Here is a 24363-nt window from a genome sequence, read left to right as displayed (position 1 = left end):
TTGAAAACTAACCATTTGTATGTGATGTTTAATGTAGTTTTCCAGATTCTTAGATATTATATATCTATAATATTATTCCAGCTTCTTAGATATTCTTATATTTATTATTAGATTACCACAATGCTGCTTTTGATTCTACTAATCTGATAAAACTAGTAAAATTTTATGTCCAGTTTTACTGTCATATCATTAGCATTATGTAGAGATTGGTCAAAGTTAAAGACATGTACCTATACTTTAATACTTGTCCAGACAATTGCTTTATGAACTTTTCTTTACCTATCTAAAATATATTATTTAACTTAGGAAAATATTTTAATATATAGCTATTAAACAGACTTCTTCTCTGTTTCCTCCCTCCAGTTAAAATATTTCTGTTTCTATGTTTGTATTGAAACATAGTGACTTTGTATACTTTGGTTTCTTTGCAGATGTTTTGGCTATTGATATTTTTGCTCCTGTTTATATTTATTTGACAGGTACCAGAAAATGATGAAATATTTTTGATTCAACTGAAAAGTGTAGAAGGAGGAGCTGAGATCAACATCTCTAGGAGCTCAGTTGAGATAATCATTAAGAAAAATGATAGTCCCGTGAGATTCATTCAAAGTGTTTATTTGGTACCCGAGGAAGATCACATACTCATAATTCCAGTGGTTCGTGGGAAGGATGACAGTGGGAATCTGATTGGATCTGATGAATATGAAGTTTCAATCAGTTATGTTGTTATAACTGGGAATTCAACAGCACATGCCCAGCAGAACTTAGATTTCATTGATCTTCAGCCAACCACAACTATTGTTTTTCCACCTTTTATTCATGAATCACACCTAAAATTTCACATAGTTGATGACACCATTCCAGAGATTGCTGAATCATTTCATGTTGTATTATTAAAAGATACCTTGCAGGGAGATGCTGTGCTCTTAGGCCCTTCTACTGTGCAAGTCACAATTAAGCCAAACGACAAACCTTATGGAGTCCTCTCATTCAACAGTATCTTGTTTGAAAGGACAGTGGTAATTGATGAAGATACAACATCAAGGTATGGTTGATTTTAAACCTTGCTACACTTATTTTATTTTTTAAATGTTTTTAATTTTTGAAAGGTAGGGGGGAAGGGCACAGAGCAAGAGGGACAGAAGATCTGAAGTGGGTTTTGTGCTGACAGCAGACAGCCTGATGTGGGGATCGAACCCATGAACTGTGAGATCATGACCAGAGCTGGAATCAGATGCTTAACTGACGTAGGCGCCCCTATTTTATTATTTTAAAATAATACGTTATTTGAATATATTAATCCAAGATTTAGTATTTGTGGTGTTGGACATAGTGCCAAACTGTGCCATTTCTTCACCATGGTTTTGCTGTTTTTTCTTCTTATTTTCAGAGTAATTTAAATATACAAGTGAATTCACATTATGATAAATTCCGAGGACACATCTACATATCTACCCCCTCATATTAAAAACGTTCATTCTTTGTGATATGGATTCTGCTTTTACTAATATCTGATGGCCAGTTTGACACTGAAAAACCTAGCTAAGGGAAACATAGTATAATATGTGACCTTATATATTTCTTTTAAAACTCTAGATTTGAAGACATTACAGTGGTTAGGAATGGTGGCACCCATGGGAATATTTCTGTGAACTGGGAATTGACACGGAATAGCAGTGATGCTTCACCGGTAATAGCAGATATCAGACCAAGTTCCGGAGTTCTCCATTTTGCACAAGGGCAGATGTTGGCATCAATTCCTCTTACTATCATTAATGATGATTTTCCGGAAGAGGCAGAAGCTTATCTACTTCGGATTCTGCCTCATACTATAAGAGGAGGTGCAGAAGTGAGCGAACCAGCAGAGGTAGATCACTTGTTATGTTTTACTTCTGTGAATATTTCTGTGTTACAGAGGAGCCAAAGAATTTGGTCACACAAATCACTTTTATGCTTAGTTTGATGTGCAAATCACTTTTATGTTTAGCTTGATACAACAGGAGAAACACTGGTTTTGGAAATGACATTTGTTTCTTTTGCTCAAGATTGTCTCTTCTGTAAATAAGAAGTTCACTCTTCAAAAAGATCCTATGAACAGTACATTAGTAAGGTCGTCAAATCTATTTTTTAAAATTCTTTTTAATGTTTATTTATTTTTGAGAGAGACAAATTGTGAGTGGGAGAGGGGCAGAGAGAGAGGGAGACACAGAATCTGAAGCAGACTCCAGGCTCTGAGCTGTCAGCACAGAGCCCAATGTGGGGCTCAAACTCAACAAACCATGAGATAATGACTTGAGCTGAAGTCAGACTTTTAACCGACTGAACCACCCAGGTGCCCCTCATATCTGTTTTTGATTCATATTTTACTCTGTTACATATAAAAAGTGACCATCTTTAGACATGATCTGTAAATAAATACTAAAAATCAGAATAGCCTAGAAAATAGTTTGGTATTGTCAGACGTGAGAATTCTGTACTTTAATATTTTATTTTTATCTGCAGCTTTTGTTCTACATTCAGGATAGTGATGATGTTTATGGCCTAATAATATTTTTTCCTATGGAACACCAGAAGATTGAAAGCAGCCCGGGTGAACGATATTTATCCCTGAGTTTTACAAGACTAGGAGGAACCAAAGGAGATGTGAACATGTTTTATTCTGCACTTTATATTCCTGCTGGAGCTGTAGACCCTTTGCGAGCAAAAGATGGCATCTTAAATACATCCAGGAGAAATAACCTCATTTTTCCAGAGCAGAAAACCCAAGTTACTACAAAATTACCAATAAGAAATGATGCATTCCTTCAAAATGGGGCCCACTTTCTAGTAAAGGTATTTTAATGATTAGAACAGTTTAAACTTTGGCTAACCTGCACGTGTACTTGTCTCTGTGAGAGAGTTAACTGAACATTATCTTGCCCTTATTTATGGTTTAGATTCTACCATTGGTTACTAAATTTTGTTGAGGGGGTCCAAAGAGAGACTGTGTCTGTTCCCAAGCCATATAAAGAATGAATACAACAAGGATCCTACTAAAGTTAATATTGTAATCAAGTGATAATAAAAATACACCAACTTGAAATGCAGGTCAGAATATAATGGGTGACACAATGGAGTAGCACAGATTGTTTAATGAAGAAGGGCCAGGGAGTGGGGAGATAGAGTGAGAGATCTGCCATTCTTTGGAGTTGATTTGGGCTAATGTGACATAGGAATGGGATTTGTAGGATAAATACTGTTTTTCATGATGGCTGCTGCAGGGAAGGCATTCCAGAAATAAAAAAGCAATATGAGAAAAATTGTGTAGATATTTTTAAATAATATACTGAAATCTGATTCTTTTGTCTATTAACTATAGATACGATCTCTGGCTTTTCATCTCTTTAATAATAAGAAGTTAGGGCCCCATAACATATTCTTCCATGTTGTGTTTTTTTTAATTTCTTTTATTAGCCAAAATAGTATTTTATTGCCAAAATTTTATTTATTTATTTTAATGTTTAGTTTTGAGAGAGAGAGACAGGCAGACAGAGCACGAGCCGGGGAGGAGCAGAGAGAGTGACAGAATTTGAAGCAGGCTCCAGGCTCTGAGCTGTCAGCACAGAGCCTGATGTGGGGCTCGAACTCCCGAACTGCAAGATCATGACCTTCACTCAAGTTGGATGTTTAACTGACTGAGCCACCCAGGCGCCCCTTATTGCCAAAATTTAAAAAATCTGCACTCATTTTTGATACTGTGGCTCATTTTCCATGCATTTGATTTTGGTTGCATCTGAAAATTAGCAATAAAATTGGTGCTTATCAAATTTTGGTTATGTAAATAAATTTAATACAGAATTAGATAGTATGAATGGATGGATAAAGAGTTTATAATCCTGTGTCACCACACATTTTGCTAACCGAAATGTGTATCAAATGAAACAGCATATTCCATTAATTTTTTTTGAATCATGCACATTTAAACTGGTTTCATATTTTTGCCTAGAGTTTGTTTTGTGGTTTATTGTTGCTTTCTCTGGTATTTGTAATTGCTGACTTTCTATATGCCATCCTTACCATGTTATAGCTTCCAGTTGTCTTATATGTTGGATGGTGAGATTAGCCATATTAACTGCTTTTTATGCTTGCTTCACACCTGCTACTTGGGATGGCTTTTACCGAGCTCCTGAATTTTCCTGAACTCTTGCCTTTTTCTTCTTGAATTGTGTTTTAGTTTTGTTGTAGTATATCTTCCTCAAATACATGTGCACAAAAGGAATGTGCAAGGTAAACTTTTGAGTCTTTGAGCAGCTGAAAACAAAATCTCAAACTCACATTGCTAATTTGGCTTGGTAGAAATTTTTAGATTAAAATAATTTTTTCTTCAGCACTCAGAAAGTATTGTCTTTTAGCTTCCACAGTTGTTGATGAGAAATTTGAGGGGAAAGACGTTATTTACCTTTTTAGGTAACTTGCTCATTATCTCCGAAGGCTTTTTTAAATGTTTTTGGTGTTCTGAATTCTGCAGGGTTGTGTCCCACCTGGCTTATTAGCATTTGGTGGGATAACTCTTTTATTCTGAAGACTTTTGTCTTTTTTTTTTTTTAAGCTGGGCCACTGCTCATGCTTGTCCCATTTGTGTATTTCTTTTTAAAATTAGGGGTGCCTGGGTGGCTCAGTCGGTTAAGCGTCCGACTTCAGCTCAGGTCACGATCTCGTGGTCCGTGAGTTCGAGCCCTGCATCAGGCTCTGGGCTGATGGCTCAGAGCCTGGAGCCCGCTTCCGATTCTGTGTCTGCCTCTCTCTCTGCCCCTCCCCAGTTCATGCTCTGTCTCTCTCTGTCCCAAAAATAAATAAAAGTTAAAAAAAATTAAAAAAAATAAAATAAAATAATTATTATTTTTTATTTTAGAGAGAGAGAGAATGCATGTGAGCAGGGGAGAGGGGCACACGGAGAGAGAGAGAATCTTAAGCAGGCTACACGCTCAGTGCATAGCCCATTTTGGGGCTTGATCCCAGGACCCTAGGATCATGACCTGAGCTGAAACCAAGAGTCAGACCCTCCTCCAACTAAGTCAGCCAAGCACCCCATTGTTTGTGTATTTCTTGAGGATTCCTAGTGGAGGGGTCTAGGTTACCTGTTATGGAGATATATGATTTATCAGTATATAGAGGATGCCTCTTTGTAATATGTGTACCCAGAGGGAGACCTTTTGGCACTATTCCCAGAAATTTTGTCACTAGTGGTATGAGAGTCTGCCTGTTTATCTGTATTATTATTATTATTATTATTATTATTATTTTATGTCCCCTCAAAATGGGGTATTTATGATGTGGTGCATACTTCTGTCTATGAGGATAATGCATTCTTCGGAGCATCCATGAATTTCTCTTGGAGTGATGGGTGAAGAGAACATGGCCTTATATACAGTTGTATCTGCCTCCCCTTGGCTTGTGGGATGCTTTTGTGATATGACTGGCCAGATTGCGGGGAGGGGTCTGGATCTGTGAAGTGGATTGAGTGCATGGTTGAGCCTGTGGCCCTGGCCCTGTTGAACAAGAAGTTAAAGTGACAAGAATGCAGTCACTAAAACACATTTAGAGATACATTTAGAAAGCTGTGAGTTTAGCCTTATAAAAAATGTCACAACTTTTTTTTTTAATATTTTTTTTAATGTTTATTTATTTTTGAGACAGAGAGAGACAGAGCATGAATGGGGGAGGGTCAGAGAAAGGGAGACACAGAATCCGAAACAGGCTCCAGGCTCTGAGCTGTGAGCACAGAGCCCGACGTGGGGCTCAAACTCACAGACCGTGAGATCATGACCTGAGCCGAAGTCGGCCGCTTAACCAACTGAGTCACCCAGGCGCCCCAGTCACAACTTTTTAAAATTGGTCCTAATAAATTGAAAATACATCCTGACTTCACCAGCTTGCGCTTAGGGCAGTATTTTCCCAAGTCAGGAGTTTTCAAGAGTCTCTGGGCGATAATAACCTCTCAAGAAGAATTTCATAATTTAATGGAGTTTTTTTTTTCACTTTTGGGGTGAACTCTGTCCTTTGCCTTCTCTGCTGTTGTTGTCTGGATTCAGAGCTTTCTTATTAATAGACATTGTCTTAGGCTTCTGTAAAGAATACCATAGACTAGGTGGCTTAAACAGCAGACATTTATTTTAAATAAATGTCTCCCAGTATTGGAGTCTGGGAAGTTGGAGATCAGGGTGCTGGGCATGGTGAGCGTCTGGTGAGAGCACTCTTCCTGGTTTGCAGACTAATAGTGTCTTATTGCTGTGCCCTCACATAGTGGACAGAGAGGAAACAAGCTCCTTGATGTCCCTTCATATAGGGTCATTAATCTCACAAGAACTCTACTCCATGACCCACTGATCTCCCAAAGGTCCCATTTCCAAATGCCATCTCACCAGGGATTAAGTTTTCAATATGTGAATTCTGGGGGAACACAAACATTTAAATTCATAACATATGTTTCAGTGTATGTCAGTATTCAGTTCTCCCTCTGTCTGCCCCCAGTCTTGCACAGGGCACAAATGATACGTGAACCGAATTATTATCCCAAGTGAAATGAGCAGAAGTTTTACACAGTTACTTTTGCTTTCATGGAGGCCTGGTCCTCCTGGCATCATGGTAATAGTGTAGTGGCAGGAGTTGAATTTGGGACGGATGATGCAGTAAAGTTGATCTTGAGTCGTAGACAACTTTTCTGTGCCCTTTTTAGCTTTCTGATTTTTTTCCTCATGCTTCCTCAAAACTAGTTTTTTACTGTGATATAGACCCTATATCTATATAGGGTCTGTGCCAATATTAGTAAGCTTTTAGTCTTTTGAAAATATCCAATATCTCTATCCAAGTACCTGCAGAAAATCTCTGTAAGCAAAAGCTTATTCAGAACGTTCTCTGGATCAGATATTATCCAAGCTATTTTTCATCTTTCCATACGAACATGACAGAATTTCCTTTCTTCGTGATACTTGAAAAGTAAGGAAAAGCTTGAAGAAGTGTATAATGTCTGAATTTTGGTGATGCCAGTTTAGAAATCTGTTTGCACCACTAATTCCAGACTCAATTCTTTATCTCTTCTGTATTCAGTTAAAAAACAAAGGTCTTACAGCACAGACAGTTAATTTAACACTATAGGGCGAAAGAGACATTATTAGTCACAGACACAATTCCTCAAGGTTCAAAACAGCTGTAGGTTGTGGAAGGCTGGTGGAAATTAGAAGGTTGTATAGTTTGTATAGTACATAATGGATGAGCAACTCAAGAATAGGAGGCATCAGACTCTGTGGAAAGTTGAATGAAAGTGAAGAAAGGAGAATCTGAGACATGAGCTCCTCATTCTTCACCAACCCTCTCAGCTGAGTACATTAGTCTGAGATACAACTTTTGGCAGGCTTAGGGTTTGCTAATGTGCTGTCCCAGTTGCAAACCATCTGAAAGCAAAGAACGACTCTTTGTGAATGGGGCAGTTTGATTTAGCAGATGCTTAAGGAACCCAGACAAAAAGGCTTACAGACTAGGAAATAAGCCTTGGAAAATTAGCATTTTCCTTTGGATCAGTTCATTTCATAGCCTTCTATATCTTCTTTCTTTGTGTTTTCAAAAATATTATATTTAGAATGAATTCTGTAGCTTTTTTGATAAATGTAAGCTATGACTTATTTTCCTTTTTAGAAAGTTTTGAAGGAAAAATACATTTTTTTTCTTGATATAAACAGTATTATTAGTTTAGCTCTTTCTGAGCGTATGGGAATGAGATTGTTCATTACAAACACATGCTGACTCACACATGGCCATATATTTTAGAAACATCTTTGCCTTCAAGCAATGCACTTATATTTATATGTGATTCAAATATATAAATTTTATGTGTTTCTTCTTTGTGATGTTTTTTAAGATAAATAGTAATTTATATGTGCACATATATAATCCTTTTCTCTAGAAAGAATGACAGTTATGTGGCTTTTACTGTTTACCTTTACATTATATTTATTTTATAAAGTAAATGCAGTATACTAAAGAATTACATGTTCTATTTTACTTGAATTAGTCTACATACTGTATTTGCGGGAGAATTGGTCAATCTGATTTCTTTGTTTTCTTTTACTCAAATGACTTATTTACCAAATATGGAATTTTTCCTATCTTTGTCTTCCTGTATGTGATTTTTAAAACAAAATGTATGACATTTAAAAAAGGCATTTACTTTTGCTCTATAAAATATATATTGTTTATCATAAAATGTGAGGTTGTATGTCGGATCAGAATTAGTCCTGTCCACTTGTGGAAAATCATCTTAAATTGCAAGTCTCTTCTGGTGGTACTTACTCGCATCGTTTCCATATTACAAAGCCTAACAGAGGGCTCTATAGAGTGGGAGGTCCATAATGTCTTACTAAGTTCAAAATTGCTTTTCAACTTAAAATCTCTATGATTTTTCCAGTCTTGTAGTGATTGTCTGTTCCTATAATTCTCAAGTGAACACTGCATGGGTTGATCAGCTGAATTTTGGAAAGTTAGAATATTAAGATGTTGAAGGTTTGTAATATACCAAGATTCCTATAGAGCTCATTCTGTGTTGGAGGGATGAGTCGACAAACATTTACTGTGTCTCAGCTGCAGTTTTGGGTCTATGTCATGGCTGGGAAAAGGCTGAGAAGACCACAGACTCACAAGGACTTTGCTGGAAAGTAAAAGTCTGGAGTGCATAAAATGATGAGCAAGAAACATGTGAAATTTATGATAAAGTTCTAAGTTTAGTGAGGTTAATAGTAGAAATTCAGAAAGAGATAGAATAAAGATGACTGTAGATACCAGGAAATCTTCTGGAAAGAGAGGGAGATTTAACTGGTGTTTAAGAGTAGGTACACTTTGGACTTGTGAGATGATGAGAGGCCATTCTAGATGAGAAGAACACCATGAAAGTTATTCTAGTGGCCATGTTCATTAAGTACATACAGGGATAATTTGTGTTATACGTAGGCTGTTTTTCTTTGAACAGAAAGACATGTTAAGTTACATTTGGAGTTCTGAATGATCTTCTGATACTGAATTTTCTCTGTCAGGGAAGGGGGAGTGGGTGACTGATTGGAGGTGTGGTGAGTGGAAGAGAAGAATGAGATATGGGCAACTCTATTTGGCTTTAAAGTCAAGATAGTTGGGTATAAGTGATAAGGAGGTAAAGAAGATGGCAGTGTTGGTGATGTTAGTGGTGATGGGACATAGAACAGAGATACTGATTTCTATTTTGGACATTCTGTCTATAAGGTGTCTGTGTGACATTTAGATGATGTCCTGTGACAGTTGATTATAAAGATTTAGAATTTGAAGGAGAGATCTAGGGATTTTTAAGGAGAGTGTATGAAATTATAAGATAAAGGGCTTAGGAAGAACCTTGGGGAATAATAACTGAAGAGCAAAAAGAGCCCAAGAAGCCAGTGCAGGAGATTGAAATAGGATGGTGAATGAAAGAGGAGGTGAAATTGCCAAGTTTATTTGTGAACTTTAGCTGTATTTACTTTGGTGCCCATGCTATTATGACTTTTTTTTTTCAATTTAAAAATTTCTGTTCTTTAAAATTTTTCATTGTGTTTGTTTCTTTGTTTATTATAGTTGGAAACTGTGGAGTTGGTGAACATAATTCCCCCAATCCCGCCTATAAGTCCTAGATTTGGGAAAATCCAAAATATTTCTTTAGCGGTTACTTCGGACATTGCAAATGGAGAAATTGGCTTCATTAGCAACCTTCCAATCATTTTGCATGAACCAGAAGATTCTGCTGCTGAAGTGGTAAGTAGGCTTATTCTCATTGATGGGGCCTAATGAGTCTTGAGATAATGCACAGACACTATTTTTTTTTTTTTAGTATTAACATACAAAAGCAACAGATCTTGAAAAGCACCAGCATTTGCAGCAAGTCTTCAATATGTCACTTGATATAAATAACTGATGAGGATGTGATTTTCCATCATCTTTTGTCATATTTGAAAAAATAAAATTAGAATTAATCGCTCATGGCCAGAATTGAGTATTTTGACGTGGCTACTTTTAGGTGGTGCTATGACATTTGACAGAGTGATAGCCAAATATATTTTTTTGTTGCCAAGTCATGTGTACCTCAGGTATCCTTGGCCTGTTCCATTTCTTAGCATTCCTTATGCTTGCCTCCTGGGGCAGGACTGGGGTGGCTGCCTTGGGTTCTCTGCTTGGTGATGGAAGTGATGGTGGTAAAGTAGTGGAATGCCAAATCCTAGGAATTTTATATTATATATATGGGTGCATTTTTGTGTATGCGCACACACACAAAAGCATACTCATACATTCAGCACCCCTACCTGCTCCCTACCCTAATTGAATTTTCCTGCCATCTATCCAGGGATGGCTCTAACCTTCAGCTTTACCATTTTCTGAGTCACAGTCTATCCCTGAGACCCTTTCCAAGTCTCTCACACTTCTGTTTGATTTAAAGTAGTTTGGGGTTCAGATCAGAAAAGAAGATAACTGTTTTTGTTATCAAAGCCTCATGTCAAAATGGGGTGTCTGCAACTTCCTTTGTTTGTATATTTCATTCTATAAATAGGCAGAGAAGCTAATTTTTTAAGATGGTTGTGGTTTTTTATATTTTTTCTTAATACTCTGTTTCCTTCTAAAAACTAAAAAAAAAAAAATTAGAGTGGATTGCTTTCTTTCATTCATCTGTCATTGTACCATTTCATATTTTTCCCTTGAGAGAAGTAAGTTTTGAGGGAAAATTTTGGGCTCTATGAACCTGAATTCTTCTCCTTCTGGGAAACAGAAAGGGTGGAAATTTCCCTTGGTTCTGTTTCTCTGTGTTTCATCTGTAGCCCAGGCCACACCCATTCTTCAGGGTGATTAAAAGGCTCAGCCCTCTGTTAATTTTTTTTGTCTTCCCTAAATATCTTATTTTGCTCCCTAGTCTCCAGCCCTGACTATTGCTAGTCAAATTAGCAGAATGGTTAGTGAGGAAAATGTCTTCTATTTTTCAAGATGAGATGTATTAAAAAAGCAAAGAACAAAGAAAGTACCTTTTTTAGTGGCTTAAAAAATGGCATATCTACCATCAAGTATTCATTTATATTCTTTATTTGAAAAAACTTTATCATTATCTATAATTTATCCTTTTATTATGTATATTTGAAATATACTACACTTAAAACTACCAAATATAATTTGTTTCAGAATTATTATAATAGGTATCCTTTATTTAGATCCTACAATGGAGAGGCACTCTAATCCTCTCCACAAACTTACAAAATAGGGAAACTCTAGCTTCATTTCACTTGTGGAAATTGAGGTCAGGGAGGTTAAGTAACTTGTCCAGAGTAACCCAGAATTATGATTTGAGTATCTGATTTTGTTTCTACTGCATTTATTGTGTGGGTTAGAAACATTTATTAATGGTATTACTTTGTATTTTTGCCCTCATCATTTTAGGATGCCTCTCACATAATTTTCTAGTTGTACTTACAAAAGCTCATTTTTCAGTTTATATTGTGATATTACGTTAATTCTTTTTTTCAGAGAAACTGCAGTGGAAATGTATTCTTCAGGCAGATTGTTCTGTTTTTCATGATTTTTTGACTTTTAAAATATTTTTCTTTTTATTAAGACAAATCCCAGGTTAGGGATACTTTTGGGTGGGAGCAATTTCGTAGATAAACTTGATTAGCAAATACTAATAAGAATTAGCTATATCTATAATTATTTTTATGCTTAAACAGAAGGCTTGTTCAGTTGTATTTTTAATGTCATCTAATAGTTGGCTTCTCTATGCAGAATGCATATATTCATAATTCACATAATAACATGTGCATGCCCTAACTGAAAGCTTATATAATTTGTTAGCATATGTTTCAGAAGAAATTGTTCCATTTTTTTTCTTTGTATAAGGTCTACATTCCCTTACATCGAGATGGAACTGATGGCCAGGCTACTGTCTATTGGAGTTTGAAGCCCTCTGGCTTTAATTCAAAAGCAGTGACCCTGGACGATATAGGTCCCTTTAATGGCTCTGTTGTGTTTTTATCTGGGCAAAGTGACACAACAATCAACATTACGGTCAAAGCTGATGATACACCGGAAATGAATGAGACGGTAACACTTTCTCTAGACAGGTAATAACCCATTTAGTTTATGTTTATTTAGTAACACGTATATGTTATATGTTCAAGGTCTCTGAAATAATTTTTTGTTTTAATTATTTCCTCCATATAAAGTAAAAAGAAAAAACTGAGTGGATAACATTTGGCTACTCTTCTGACGTTTTGTTTTTTGTTGATGGCAACTATGAGTGTTATGACATAGTGAACTTTTACCCTGCTATTCATTATGAGGAAACATTACAGGGAAAATTTATGAAAGGTATCAGATACATCATAAGCATAGCTAATATGTTGCTATATTAAAAAAGTAGGCAGCAACAAATCTAAAATGTTAGGTTAAGCAAACAGCTCTGTTGGCTTCATTTTCAACAGGGGAGAGGATTAGAGCTTTATTTTGAGTGAGTAAAAAGAAAGCGTTAATCTTTATATAATGAAATTCTCTTTTAGCATAGAATGTGAACGCTAAATAGTATTTATATTTTTAGAGAATCAAAAGTACAAATTTAAGAGGTATTCTTCTGTAATAATGAGAATTTACTTAATATTTCTCAGTGGATAATTGGTATTAGGAAAATATTACAGTCTCCTAAAGAGAATTTTTTTAAGCAATTCAAAAAATCTCCAAAAATGAAAAAGAATACTGTATTTAACTGATGTCAGTTAATTAAAAAAAATCAAGATCAATCTTATGTACTGTAATTCCCTATATTAAAGTTGATACATATTAGAGGGGGTTAGTGTGATTGGAGGGCTTTGTAAAATTCATATTTTATAAACAATAAAATTCACAGATAAATTTAATTGGCATTATCTTATATTACATGAATCAGGAGTGAAATAGTAATCATTATTTTATGGAAGCCCTGATCCTCTATATTTTACCATTAGGTTTTTCTTTGTAGGTATTTTGCGTAAACATATTCCATAAACCTGATTAGTAGCTCTTCTTTATTTTTATGTTGAGGAAAAATAAGAATGTACGGAATAAATTTACAGAATGTCTGCTATGCATTTTGTTTTCATAACCATTTTATGTGTACTTTTTTACGTGAAAAGTAACAAAACATCAACAAAGTGAACAAACAAAAAAGCAAAAACCAAATGCAACACTCACACTGTCCAAATGACTTATGTTTTAAATACGTATTTCACATTAAATCTTATGGAAAGGTATTTCAAATGACTCAAGAAAATCAGTGAAATGTAATGTAAGTGAAAACTGAAAATGATTATTTTTTCACTTACATTCTTTTTCTCGTAGTTAGGTTTGAGTACTTCTTAAATCAATAGACAGTCTTCAAAAATAAACTGAAAGAAAGTGAACAGCAGTTATAAGCCAGACATATAGCAGTTCATAGAAATTGTTAATGAGTTTCCACTTTGGCCAAATGTTTGAAGAATGATTTAAATTTCATCTCTGAAAGTTTATAGTGACTATAATTCCATCAAAATAGTCAATTTTAACTTTATAATATAAACCTTTAATTAAATATAATTTTTATGTGTTTATTTCTCTGTCTCCCATCGGCAAAAACAATACACAAGAAGTACAAATCATGGAGTAGAGAATTTCAGGAATTATTAGTTCCTCTCTTTTCAAATACAGGAAATTATTTCAATTTTATATTAAAATGTTTTAATTCAATTAGCAACTAGTGCTTACTTGTATTAGTTGTGCATGAACAAGAATGAGCAAAGTACCTTTGAGTGTTCTAAGACATATTTAATTAAATAAATATGAGAATAAAATCTTTGATTGGAAATAATATATTTTACCAAAACCATCTCACTTTTGCAAATTTTTAACAAAACTAAAATGAAAGAATGAATGGTAGTAAGTATTATTACGTTATGATATAATAGTGCAACAAAAATAATTAACACTTTATTGTGGTACATTATACACTTTCTCTAAAGTCAAATTCAAATACAAGTTCTCTGTAGTACAGATAAAAGTTGCTCTGGAGTTAAACAGTTTATGATGCTTTCAATATCTTATCAGGTAAAAAATATTTTACTGTTTAGTTTTCCCCAAATCAGAAAAAGAAATTATTTTTCCAATTTATTTCAGAAAACTTTTTGTATATGTGGTGTATAACCCCATTCTTACAATGTTATTTGACTTTAAAAATGAAGCCCTTGTGTTGTGCATGTTGACATGTGTTTTTTGAGGCTGTTTGAAAATGCAATACATTGTAAATTTGAAAGTATTTAGATTTCCTGATACTAAGTTCTTTGTAAGTAATAGTTGTCAAAATTAAAAGATAAACTGCTGTCTTATGGCTTCTTGAATATATTTCTATGCAAATGGGAAAGGTATGTATTTCTTTGCTTATAGAGTTTTAATTTTTTCAAAGAACAGTTGGCTTCAGATCTGAGGACAAAGATTTTTGTTTTTTTAAAAACCTCATTAAAGCTACTAAGTAATTATAAGTCAGGCTGAATGAGATTTGCTCAGCTGCTGCGGTCTGTGAGCATGCACAGTGCTTGGCAGGCCTCCGCGCCTTGGAGCAGGCCTGGAAAGGAATGTCTTCAATGGGTGTTGACATGCTGGCTGGCCATGGGGTCATCCTTCCCAAGTGGGAACTGCTGAACCTCTTGCTAGCGTTTGTCAATAGCAAAGAAACCAATGTGCAGAATTCCCATAAAGTGTACATTACTGGCTCATGGGGGAAAAATGAAAAGCTTTCTTTAGCTTTATTTTTACTCTGTCATTCAAATTCCTAGCAGTATTAGTGAGATTTTGGCAAATGGTGTCTCTGTCTCCTTTTTCGTCCCTCCCATACTTCTTTCTGTGTTGACAGGGTAGAAACCAAAAGGTTTGTCGTGTTTTTTGGGTAAGTGTACAAAATAATGACTGGGGTTTTTTTTGTTTTTTTTTTTTGTTTTTGGTTTTGGTTTTTCAACCTTTTGCTTTTCCACCCATTGTTTTGGACAAGGCTGTGGTTCTGCGTGGTTCTGCATGACCACAGGTCTTGAGAAATTTTGCTTGATGCCTGTGCATGTTTTGTGTGTAGTTTCATTTTCTAATGGTAAGAGGAGTGTGTATGAAATATGGGCAGATTTGTTATGAAAATCATATGACTGCATTAACAATATAACAAATAGCTTTCCTATTATTTGGACTGTCTCTTCTGTGGCCATGAGTATGCTAGGTGTTGGTTGTCCGATATCCAAAAGCTAGAGAAGAATGTTAATTCTGATTCTCTTTTACGTAGGAAGTGAGCTGTCTTTTCTACATATTAATTGTGGCTTCATTGTAATTTTGAGGTCTGATCATGAGTACTTTTTGGTTTAGCAGACAGTGACATTAGGGAAGGTTTAGAGCAGATTGCAGGATTGAGAATTCTCAGAGTATGCTGGCTTTTAAACCCCCAGAGCCTTGCCTCCCAGTCCCTTTGATCATTCTAATTACACATTGAGCATAAAAACCAGAAATGAAAAAAATAATCTGGTTTTAAATATGTTCTTTTGAGAGATGTATTGGAATTGTTTACCAAGTCATACATCTCAGTTCCATTCTATTCCATATTTTTTGGTGTATGTCCTATATTTTCTTATATAATAACAAAAAATTATGAGGTTGAAATTGAAGTGAATAGAACCATATGAAAGGTCACAAAATATTTCTAAAATCTAATCATAATTTCATTTATTTTTTATCTGTATGGTTTGCTTTAGCCCAAGCAGTTACCCAACTTTTATTTAGTTAGTATAATCTAATGTCATGAGTTATTTAAAAAAAAAATTCAAGTGTATGTAAAGTCAAAACAATTTTATTTAAATATATTTTCTAGCTACATGTTACAAATTAAATTTTTCTAAAACTGTGAACAAATTTCTAGATTTGGTACTTTATAAAAATATATTTATTGCCTTTGATTACTGTATTTTTGGTGTACTTAGGCAACATGCGATTTCAGTCAAATATGAAAGATGTAAAGATTTCAGAAATAGAAATTCTTCCATAAATGTTACGAGTAAAACTATTTTGATCCTAAGTGATTTTAATACACTTAAATTCACTTTAACTCCTAGTAACATTCATATTCATTTTCTGAAAGTGTTGTAAATATTATAAGTAAGGCTACAAAATTGAGAAGTTAAGATTATAGGTGGCGGATGCCTTTTTCTCCCCTTTGCCTTTTACAGGGTCAGTGTGGAAAATCAAGTGCTAAAATCTGGATATACTAGCCGTGACCTAATTATTTTGGAAAATGATGATCCTGGGGGAGTTTTTGAATTTTCTCCTACATCTAGAGGACCCTATGTTATAAAAGTAAGTATGAAAGAAACTTCCATCTATTCTGTACTCACAACTCGAGGAGAACAGTCTTGATGGATTTGAACTTTTGTGGATTTTCATTTTTTTTAAGGAAGGGGAATCTGTAGAGCTCCATATCACCCGATCCAGGGGAGCTCTGGTTAAGCAGTTTCTACACTACCGAGTAGAGCCGAGAGATAGCAATGAATTCTACGGAAACACAGGGGTGCTAGAATTTAAACCTGGGGAACGAGAGATCGTAATCACATTGTTATCAAGATTGGATGGGATACCAGAGGTACAGGATTTTTTTTCTTGTACTTTTGTGGAAAGCTGATAGTATCTAGTACATTATGACTGTAGATATTTTGAACATTGACAAGGAGATAGAGGAATGGAAGTGAGCAAGAAAAGATTGAGAAGTATTTATGTTTGCAAAAGAAAAGAAAAACAAGTTTAAAAAGCAAAAGAAGATTCATTCAACTTTGAATTGTATGTTTGTCCTACATAAAGAAATACCAAATGATCTGAAACTTTCAGTGATTGGTTTTCATAAGTTTACTTATGTTAAGCCTTATTGTATGTAACCTGTTTGAACGTGTAATAATATGGGTTTGAAGTGTTTCTATAAAATCACATTTTTAAAGGAAATAAAGTTAAGTTTTGTATTGATGGAACCACATATTGTTCCAGCATGTTTGCACACCAGTGTGTATGTAGCTTTGAAATTAATTTTATTTTATTTACATGTGCTAGTTTAAATGACTAGATCATCAGTGATATGTCCAAGTCTTCTTACTGTTTCAGTATAGTCTCATGGCTTCTCTTTTCTCTTTTTGGATAATATGTACTTTTATATCTGATGTCTCCCTTACCCGGCAGGAGAATGTTAAACAATTGTTTTAGAAATAATATTAGCTCTTTTGTTTTCTCAGTGAGTGGTATGTTTCTGAAAAATAGGTAGTAGTAGTGTTCCTGATTATCTGTATTTTATTTGCTTTGAAGATTTGAACTTTATATCTTTCCTAATTTGACATGTTCACTTTAGTTGGATGAACACTACTGGGTGGTCCTCAGCAGCCATGGTGAACGGGAAAGCAAGTTGGGAAGTGCCACGGTTGTCAACATAACGATTCTAAAAAACGACGATCCTCATGGGATTATAGAGTTTGTTTCTGATGATCTAATTGTTATGATCAATGAAAGTAAAGGAGACGATACCTATAGTGGTAATTTGTTCTGCTTCTCATATTCTAGTATTGTTTACTAAAGAGGAAATTAACCACTTTTTATTTTATTTCTTTAGCAAATAGTTATTTGTACTTGTCCATCTGCCTTAAAATTACATGTAGTGCAGACATTGGTGTTTTTAAAAATGAGGTTTAGGATTCCTATTTTTATTTCTTACCTTAGTATTGTAATGATAATGATGTAATGATAATGATGGTCTCAGTTATATTTTGATTTCAGTTAACCACATGTGGTAGAATCTGAACGATAGGATTCAAATAGGAGAGACTTTAAAACTGAGAATTAGTGCTTGGGAGCTAAGTGCAGTGGCATGAAATGAGAAGGAGCTTATTTTTAGAGCAGCGTCTGTGTAGGTGAAAAAATTACTTTTGAGTGTACAGCTTCCTCTAGCAGCTTTAGCAAATATCCTTTTAGAACTTTATGATAGGTGAACCTGATTAATCACCATTTTGTTCCCTGTGCTGAATGACTTTTAAATCCCCAAACTGTGGTAAATAAGATCAAGTCCATTTATTGCACAAATTTTATACCTGCAGAAAGAAAACTAGGTTACCACATTTAGATACATACTTTGAACCCATGTAAGCAAATGATTGGCTTTTATTAAAAAGAGGTCTTATATTTACTTTTGTTTTTTAAGCAGTTTCTTTACTTATTTTATAAGTGTTCAATATATATTCATGTATATTATACACATTTGTATTTCACAGCTGTTTATGATGTAGTAAGAAATCGAGGCAACTTTGGTGTTGTTAGTGTATCATGGGTGGTTTGTCCAGACTTTACACAAGATGTGTTTCCTGTCCAAGGGACTATTTTCTTTGGAGATCAGGAATTTTCGAAAAATATCACCATTTATTCCCTTCCAGATGAGGTAAATGTTGCATATATTAACTCTCTTTATGCGTTGTCATTGCTTAATAATTACTTTTTATTTAATAATTAATCATCTGGCAATACATCTTGTCATGAAAATATGTCAAAAAGAATGCAGGCATGATAATGTCTGAATAGACACCAAAAGAGAAATACTTTTTGTTTCCCTGAAGGCATTTTTAACTCTTAGAACTCACGGTTGCCAGTAACATGCACAAGTGTCGAGGTTAGGTTGAGGTTAAATGTGCCGCTTGTGCTTTGGGCCTTTGAAGACAAGGGTGTACCATCTATTAAGTATGCTCTTGGTGCATTCTCAGAATCGGAACAAAGGACCAGATGGATCATGGACCCAGAGTGGTGCTCATGTTATTGGTAGTGAAGAGAAAGAACTTAGTAACAATGGGAGTGGACTTTTCTGAGCTGAGCTGTGCTTTAAACAGTCACGAAGCTGTTTACTTTCCCTCAGGCTTGTTCCTTGAGAGAAAGACTTCCAACATGCTTCCATTTTAGGATGCAGAGAACACTAGCTTACATGGATGAAATGAAAGAGAAATGGTGTTCACCTATGGATTTATATAGACTCAGAGATGGTAGGGAATCTCATCTTGGTAGGACATGGGAATGAGGTCTTTATGCGTGAAGCTTCAGTAAGGTTTGTGAGAGGCCTTTGAGAGCTAGCCACACTCTTGTTACTATTATGACCTCTGTTCTAAATGCATCCAAAAGTTATTTTTCTGGCTTTTTTTTTTTTTTTTTTGGTAAACGACACATATCTTCTTATAGAAATAATGTGAGCTGTGTATTATTTATATTTTTAGCATATATAAAACAAAATAACTGGATTTCTATTAAATTTTATGAGTTAGAATAAAATGGCTGTTTGGATGAAATGCATATTAAAATGTTTTTTTGGGTCTGAATCCTACTTGAGTCATTAGGGTGCTTCTGCCTCAAATGGCAGTGAACGTTAGTACTGCCATTAATAGAGTCATTTTTTAAAAGATAAAACATAATTTAGGACTGTAGTATAGAATTGTTTGTGCAAATCACCTGACTTAAAACATGTATAACATTTCCCACAAGATTCCAGAGGAAATGGAGGAATTCACCATTACTCTACTTAATGCCACTGGAGGAGCTAAGATAGGAAATAGAACTACTGCAACTCTGAGGATTAGAAGAAATGATGACCCCATTTATTTTGCAGGTGGTATTTCTGTCTTTTTTGAGTGACTTTACATCTTTTTAAACAGTAGGTAGATATGTTTTCAGTAACGTTTTTAACTGAACATTTTCAAGAAAGCACAACTGATGCTTATTTAAATATGATTTCTTGATTTGTTTGAATGATCATTATTTAATCTGTTTGATATTTTAAGAAATGTTTTTAAAGGTTGTCGGAAGGAAAAAGACAATAAAACAAGTACTGTTTTTACTAGCTTTGTTCTCCCTCTGCCTTCAGATTCCAAGGTATTTCTTTTGCCTTTGTGCAGTAAAGAGCACTCTTCATGAAACTTCTTCCAGTACACAATGTAGCCAGTTCAGGGTCTGGGTATTATTTGCCTAATGGATGCTCACTTACTGTAATAACTAATCTTTATTGGATCTGTAAATTAAGGATTCCCTATTTTTTGCATTTTAATTTTCTTTAGAAGTCTCTTTGGGGACTCTAGACAGTTTTTAGTTTTCATTGTAATTTTAATTCCAGTATAGGTAACGTACAGTGTGATATTACTTTCAGGTATACAATATAGTAATTCAAAACTTGGATACAACACCCCATGCTCATTGTGACAAGGGCACTCCTTAATCCCCATCACCTATTTTATCCCCAGTCCCCACCCTCCCACTCTGTCTCCTGGAACCATTGGTTTGTTCTCTGCAGTTGACCTTTTTTAGTTTGATTTGTGAGCTTAATTGGTGTCTAATTCTTTCTTAAACCTTTTTCTGCAAGCCATTCAATTTACAACTGCAGGAACCTTTTAAAGCTCTTGAATTTTACTGATTACTATTCTTAACATTCAGATAACATGTACATAATGAATTAGTCCTGTGTTCAGCCTTCTGCTAATTGCTGTGGCAAAAATAGAACATAAGATAGCTGGGCTTATTCTCAAGGAACTTACAATCTGAATTTGGATATGAGGTATATGAAACAGTAGGCAGAGGATTCAGCATGTAATTTACTGACAGCTTGAGAGTTGAAGACCATGAATTCTGTAGGAATGAAGGCAAGGGGAAGGTTACTAACCTAGAAGTAATCAGAAGAGGCTTCATGTAGGACTTGGCAATAGAGTTGAATCTTTAAGCAAAGATACAATGGAGGACAGTTCTTGTTTGGGCAGGGAGAAACAAAGTGATTTGAAAATATGTAGATGGGATCAGAAAAGCTCACATGTTCCTTCTTTTCTTCATAAATATTTCAGAACCTCGTGTGGTGAGAGTTCAGGAAGGTGAGACTGCTAACTTTACAGTTGTCAGAAATGGATCTGTGGATGTTGCCTGCACTGTCCAATATGCTACCATGGATGGGAAGGCTACTGCAAGAGAGGGAGACTTTGTTCCTGTTGAAAAGGGAGAAGCGCTCGTTTTTGCGGTTGGAAATAGGAGGCAGAGGATATCTGTCTTCATTAATGAAGATGATATCCCAGAAACAGATGAGTCTTTTTATATAATCCTCTTTAATTCAACAGGTAAATAAATTACATTTTTATGGCGGATCTGTTGTTTCAGTACCTTTATCAAGATGACATTAAGTATGTAACTGTTGTCTATGACTATTCAAGAGCAGAATTGTTTCTTTTATTGCTTTTTTGAGGGAAAGAATGAAGAATATACGTGTTGAATCTTCATGTGCCTGGTATACTCTGTGGCATTATTTTTAATTTTTTTCACAATGTGGCACATGTATAAAATTGTGATACTATGTAAGGAATAGAAATCTTCTAGTTAAAGCTACCCTCAGCCTTGTTTAGTAACCCAAGGGCTTAGGGAATCAGTATCTGTAACCCCTTGCCATTCTAGCATGGCGTTGGACATACTGGCCAGGAAGCTGCAGTCTGTAGATGGCTGAATACAATTGGCTGTTTGATAATTCTCTGAAGGTATAGCCATGATGAATGGTACTTTTCAAGAAGGAAAAGATAGGCTCTTTCTTCTTCTCTATACCATAAATGAGGCAGGATGTTTGGACCCCACTGTTTGGGTCCTGATATTACCTTTAGTCAATTGGTGAGTCTATAGCTTGTTTCTACATTTATTCTTTTTTTTATTTTATTAAAAAAAATTTTTTTTTTAACGTTTATTTATTTTTGAGATAGAGAGAGACAGAGCATGAACGGGGGAGGGTCAGAGAGAGGGAGACACAGAATCCGAAACAGGCTTCAGGCTCCGAGCTGTCAGCACAGAGCCCGACGCGGGGCTTTAACTCACGGACCGTGAGATCATGACCTGAGCCGAAGTCGGCCGCTCAACCGACTGAGCCACCCAGGCGCCCCTCTACATTTATTCTTTTAAGTGTACAAAGAGCTAGTTTTTTATGCACCTTTTGAGAATAAGTTGAAGATAGGATATTCCATCACCCCTGAATACATTAGTGCATTTTTTCTACAAACAAGGACACTCTCTTACATAACCACAATATAACCATAATGTAGTATAACCATTAATATAACATTAATGTAGTCATTGCCTCAGACCCCATTCAGATTTCTCCAGTTGTCCCAATAATGTCCTTTCTAGCAAAATGATCCTTTCATAAATCATGCGTTGATTTTAGTTGTCCTGTCTCTTTAATCTCTTCAATTTGGAGTAGTTCTCCTCAGTCTTTCCTTGACTTTTATGACCGTTATAATATAGAAATTACAGGCTAGTTATTTTGTAGAACATCGCCCATTTTATGTTTGATATTTCCCCATTACTAGTTTCAGGTTTTACATCGTTAGCAGGAATTTCATAGAAGTTATACTGTGTTCTTAACCATCTCTTCAGTTGACACGTGATTTTGTTTTTTGTCCCTTGATGGCAGTGTTTACTTTGACCATAATTTAGGTGGTGACTGCCAGGCTTCTCTACTGTACTTTTTTCTTTGTAATTAATAAATATTTTTGTGGGGAACACACTTTAGTAAATATCCTGTAACTCACCAAACTTTCATTTTTTTTCACTGATCTATATATCAGTATTGACTCATGATTTTATTTTAATACAGTGGGTTATATTTCACTGTCATTATTTGTTTTGGTGGTCAGATTTTCCCAGATTTGGCTAATGGTAGCCTATTTGAGATGACTTTTTTGTCTTTTTGACATATTCCATATTATTCTGTGAGCATTTTCTTACTTCCTGGCACAGCAAGCTGTTATAAACTCATCTTATACTTTTCCTGTGACAACCCTGAAATTCGTCATTTCTCCAAGAAGCCTGGTTTCTTTCAGTGAAGGATGTTTCTTAGAAACCAGAATCTGGGCATTAGGTGGGCATATTTGTTCTCAGCGTATGTTCCTCCTCGGCCCTGTTTGTGTACAGAAATTAGGCATGTATTGATGTATCTATTTCTATATACATACACATACACTTGTCTATCTGTAATTCTGTATCCAACTATGTGAAAACCATTAGTTCATACCAATATTTCTATTTCTATTTCAGTGATTTGTTATAAGCTTCCAGGTTTCTTTCCTTCCATATTTGTCCCTTCTTTCTCTGATACTGTTAACTTTAGAAGCTGTTATCATTAATATATTTACTTACTTGATTAATTCCCTCTGTAACCACTTTTCCCCGTTGCTTCTTTTATCCTCCTTACACGAGGAGGTTACCTTTCTTACCCCTCTAGGGTTCTAGCTTCCTATGTTAGGCCAATTCCCTGTGTGGATGCCTTCCCACTCCACTCAGATTCCAACATCTAACACCGAGGTTTTCTTCTGTGGAGATGGCCTCCACAGAGGTCACTGTGGACCTCTGTTATGGTCACTGAGGACCACTGTTATGGTCACTGTTGTGCCATAACCGTCTGCCCTTACTGTGAATGCCTGCCTTGTGCTTTACCTTGTGTCTTTTGGACTGAAATACTCAGACAGAAAAAAAGGAAAAGAAAGAGATCACTTTTTGTTTATGCTGTGTTTCTCTGTCATTTTCCCTATCTTTATCTCTCTTCAGTTGTGTCTCTCTTCCTGTTTCCCTTCTTGTTTTTCACCCGGCTTAATAAGAAAATCAAAAAAGTAAAAATGAAAAATTCTTATGAGGAAAAAATTAACTTTGTAGAGTAATGTCCACAAAATAAATTTTACAGTTACAGAAAACCCCCACAATTATTAATCAGGTATTATGTAGACCAGAAACATTTTGATTAATTGTCCTAAAATTTAAATGAAAGAAATTGCTATAGATAAAAATAATTTTGGTGATGTAAAAGTGAAAAAGTTTTGCTGTCGTGATGAAGAAATGACATAGTCTTAATAGTTTGCTGTAGAAATAAGTTCTTAATTCCATTTATTAATTTGGTGTCATTTTGTGGAAAATTATTGTATCCCCAAAATCTTTGGGGTCAAAATGTCACTGGGGTTCAACTATTGTCAGGAACAAAATGTCACTATGATTATGGTGGATCAAAATATCTAAACCTCTTTTTAATTTTTTATTCTTTTTTAAGTTTAGAGAGAGCATACATGCACACATAAGTGGGGGAAGGGCAGAGGGAGGGATGGGGGAGTGGGAGAGAGAGAGAGAGAGTGAGAGAGAGAGAGAGAGGGAGATTCTTAAGCAGGCTCCATGGTTAGCACAGAGCCCAACATGGGGCTCGATACCATAACCCTGAGATCATGAGCTAAGCCAAAGTCAAGAGTCAGATGC

The 24363-nt window shown here is 35.2% G+C and overlaps 1 protein-coding gene across 3 annotated transcripts in view; it reads left to right on the top strand.

The window, feature by feature from the left end:
* Positions 1–24363, top strand: part of ADGRV1 (adhesion G protein-coupled receptor V1) — a 565435-nt gene that overhangs the window by 48979 nt on the left and 492093 nt on the right. For all 3 annotated transcript variants that reach the window (XM_078448177.2, XM_078448183.2, XM_078448190.2), the window contains exons 7-17: positions 480–1045; positions 1597–1867; positions 2503–2832; positions 9610–9786; positions 11908–12131; positions 16272–16398; positions 16496–16681; positions 17432–17612; positions 18345–18508; positions 19594–19717; positions 20937–21203. In XM_078448177.2, the coding sequence (XP_078304303.2) occupies positions 480–1045; positions 1597–1867; positions 2503–2832; positions 9610–9786; positions 11908–12131; positions 16272–16398; positions 16496–16681; positions 17432–17612; positions 18345–18508; positions 19594–19717; positions 20937–21203 (2617 nt within the window). The remainder of the gene's footprint in view (positions 1–479; positions 1046–1596; positions 1868–2502; positions 2833–9609; positions 9787–11907; positions 12132–16271; positions 16399–16495; positions 16682–17431; positions 17613–18344; positions 18509–19593; positions 19718–20936; positions 21204–24363) is intronic.

Source organism: Panthera onca, chromosome A1, assembly GCF_046562875.1.
Source record: "Panthera onca isolate mPanOnc1 chromosome A1, mPanOnc1 haplotype 2, whole genome shotgun sequence".
NCBI lineage: Eukaryota > Metazoa > Chordata > Mammalia > Carnivora > Felidae > Panthera > Panthera onca.
The sequence above is the reverse complement of the archived record's forward strand: the minus strand, read 5'-3'. Positions and strand labels throughout refer to the sequence as shown.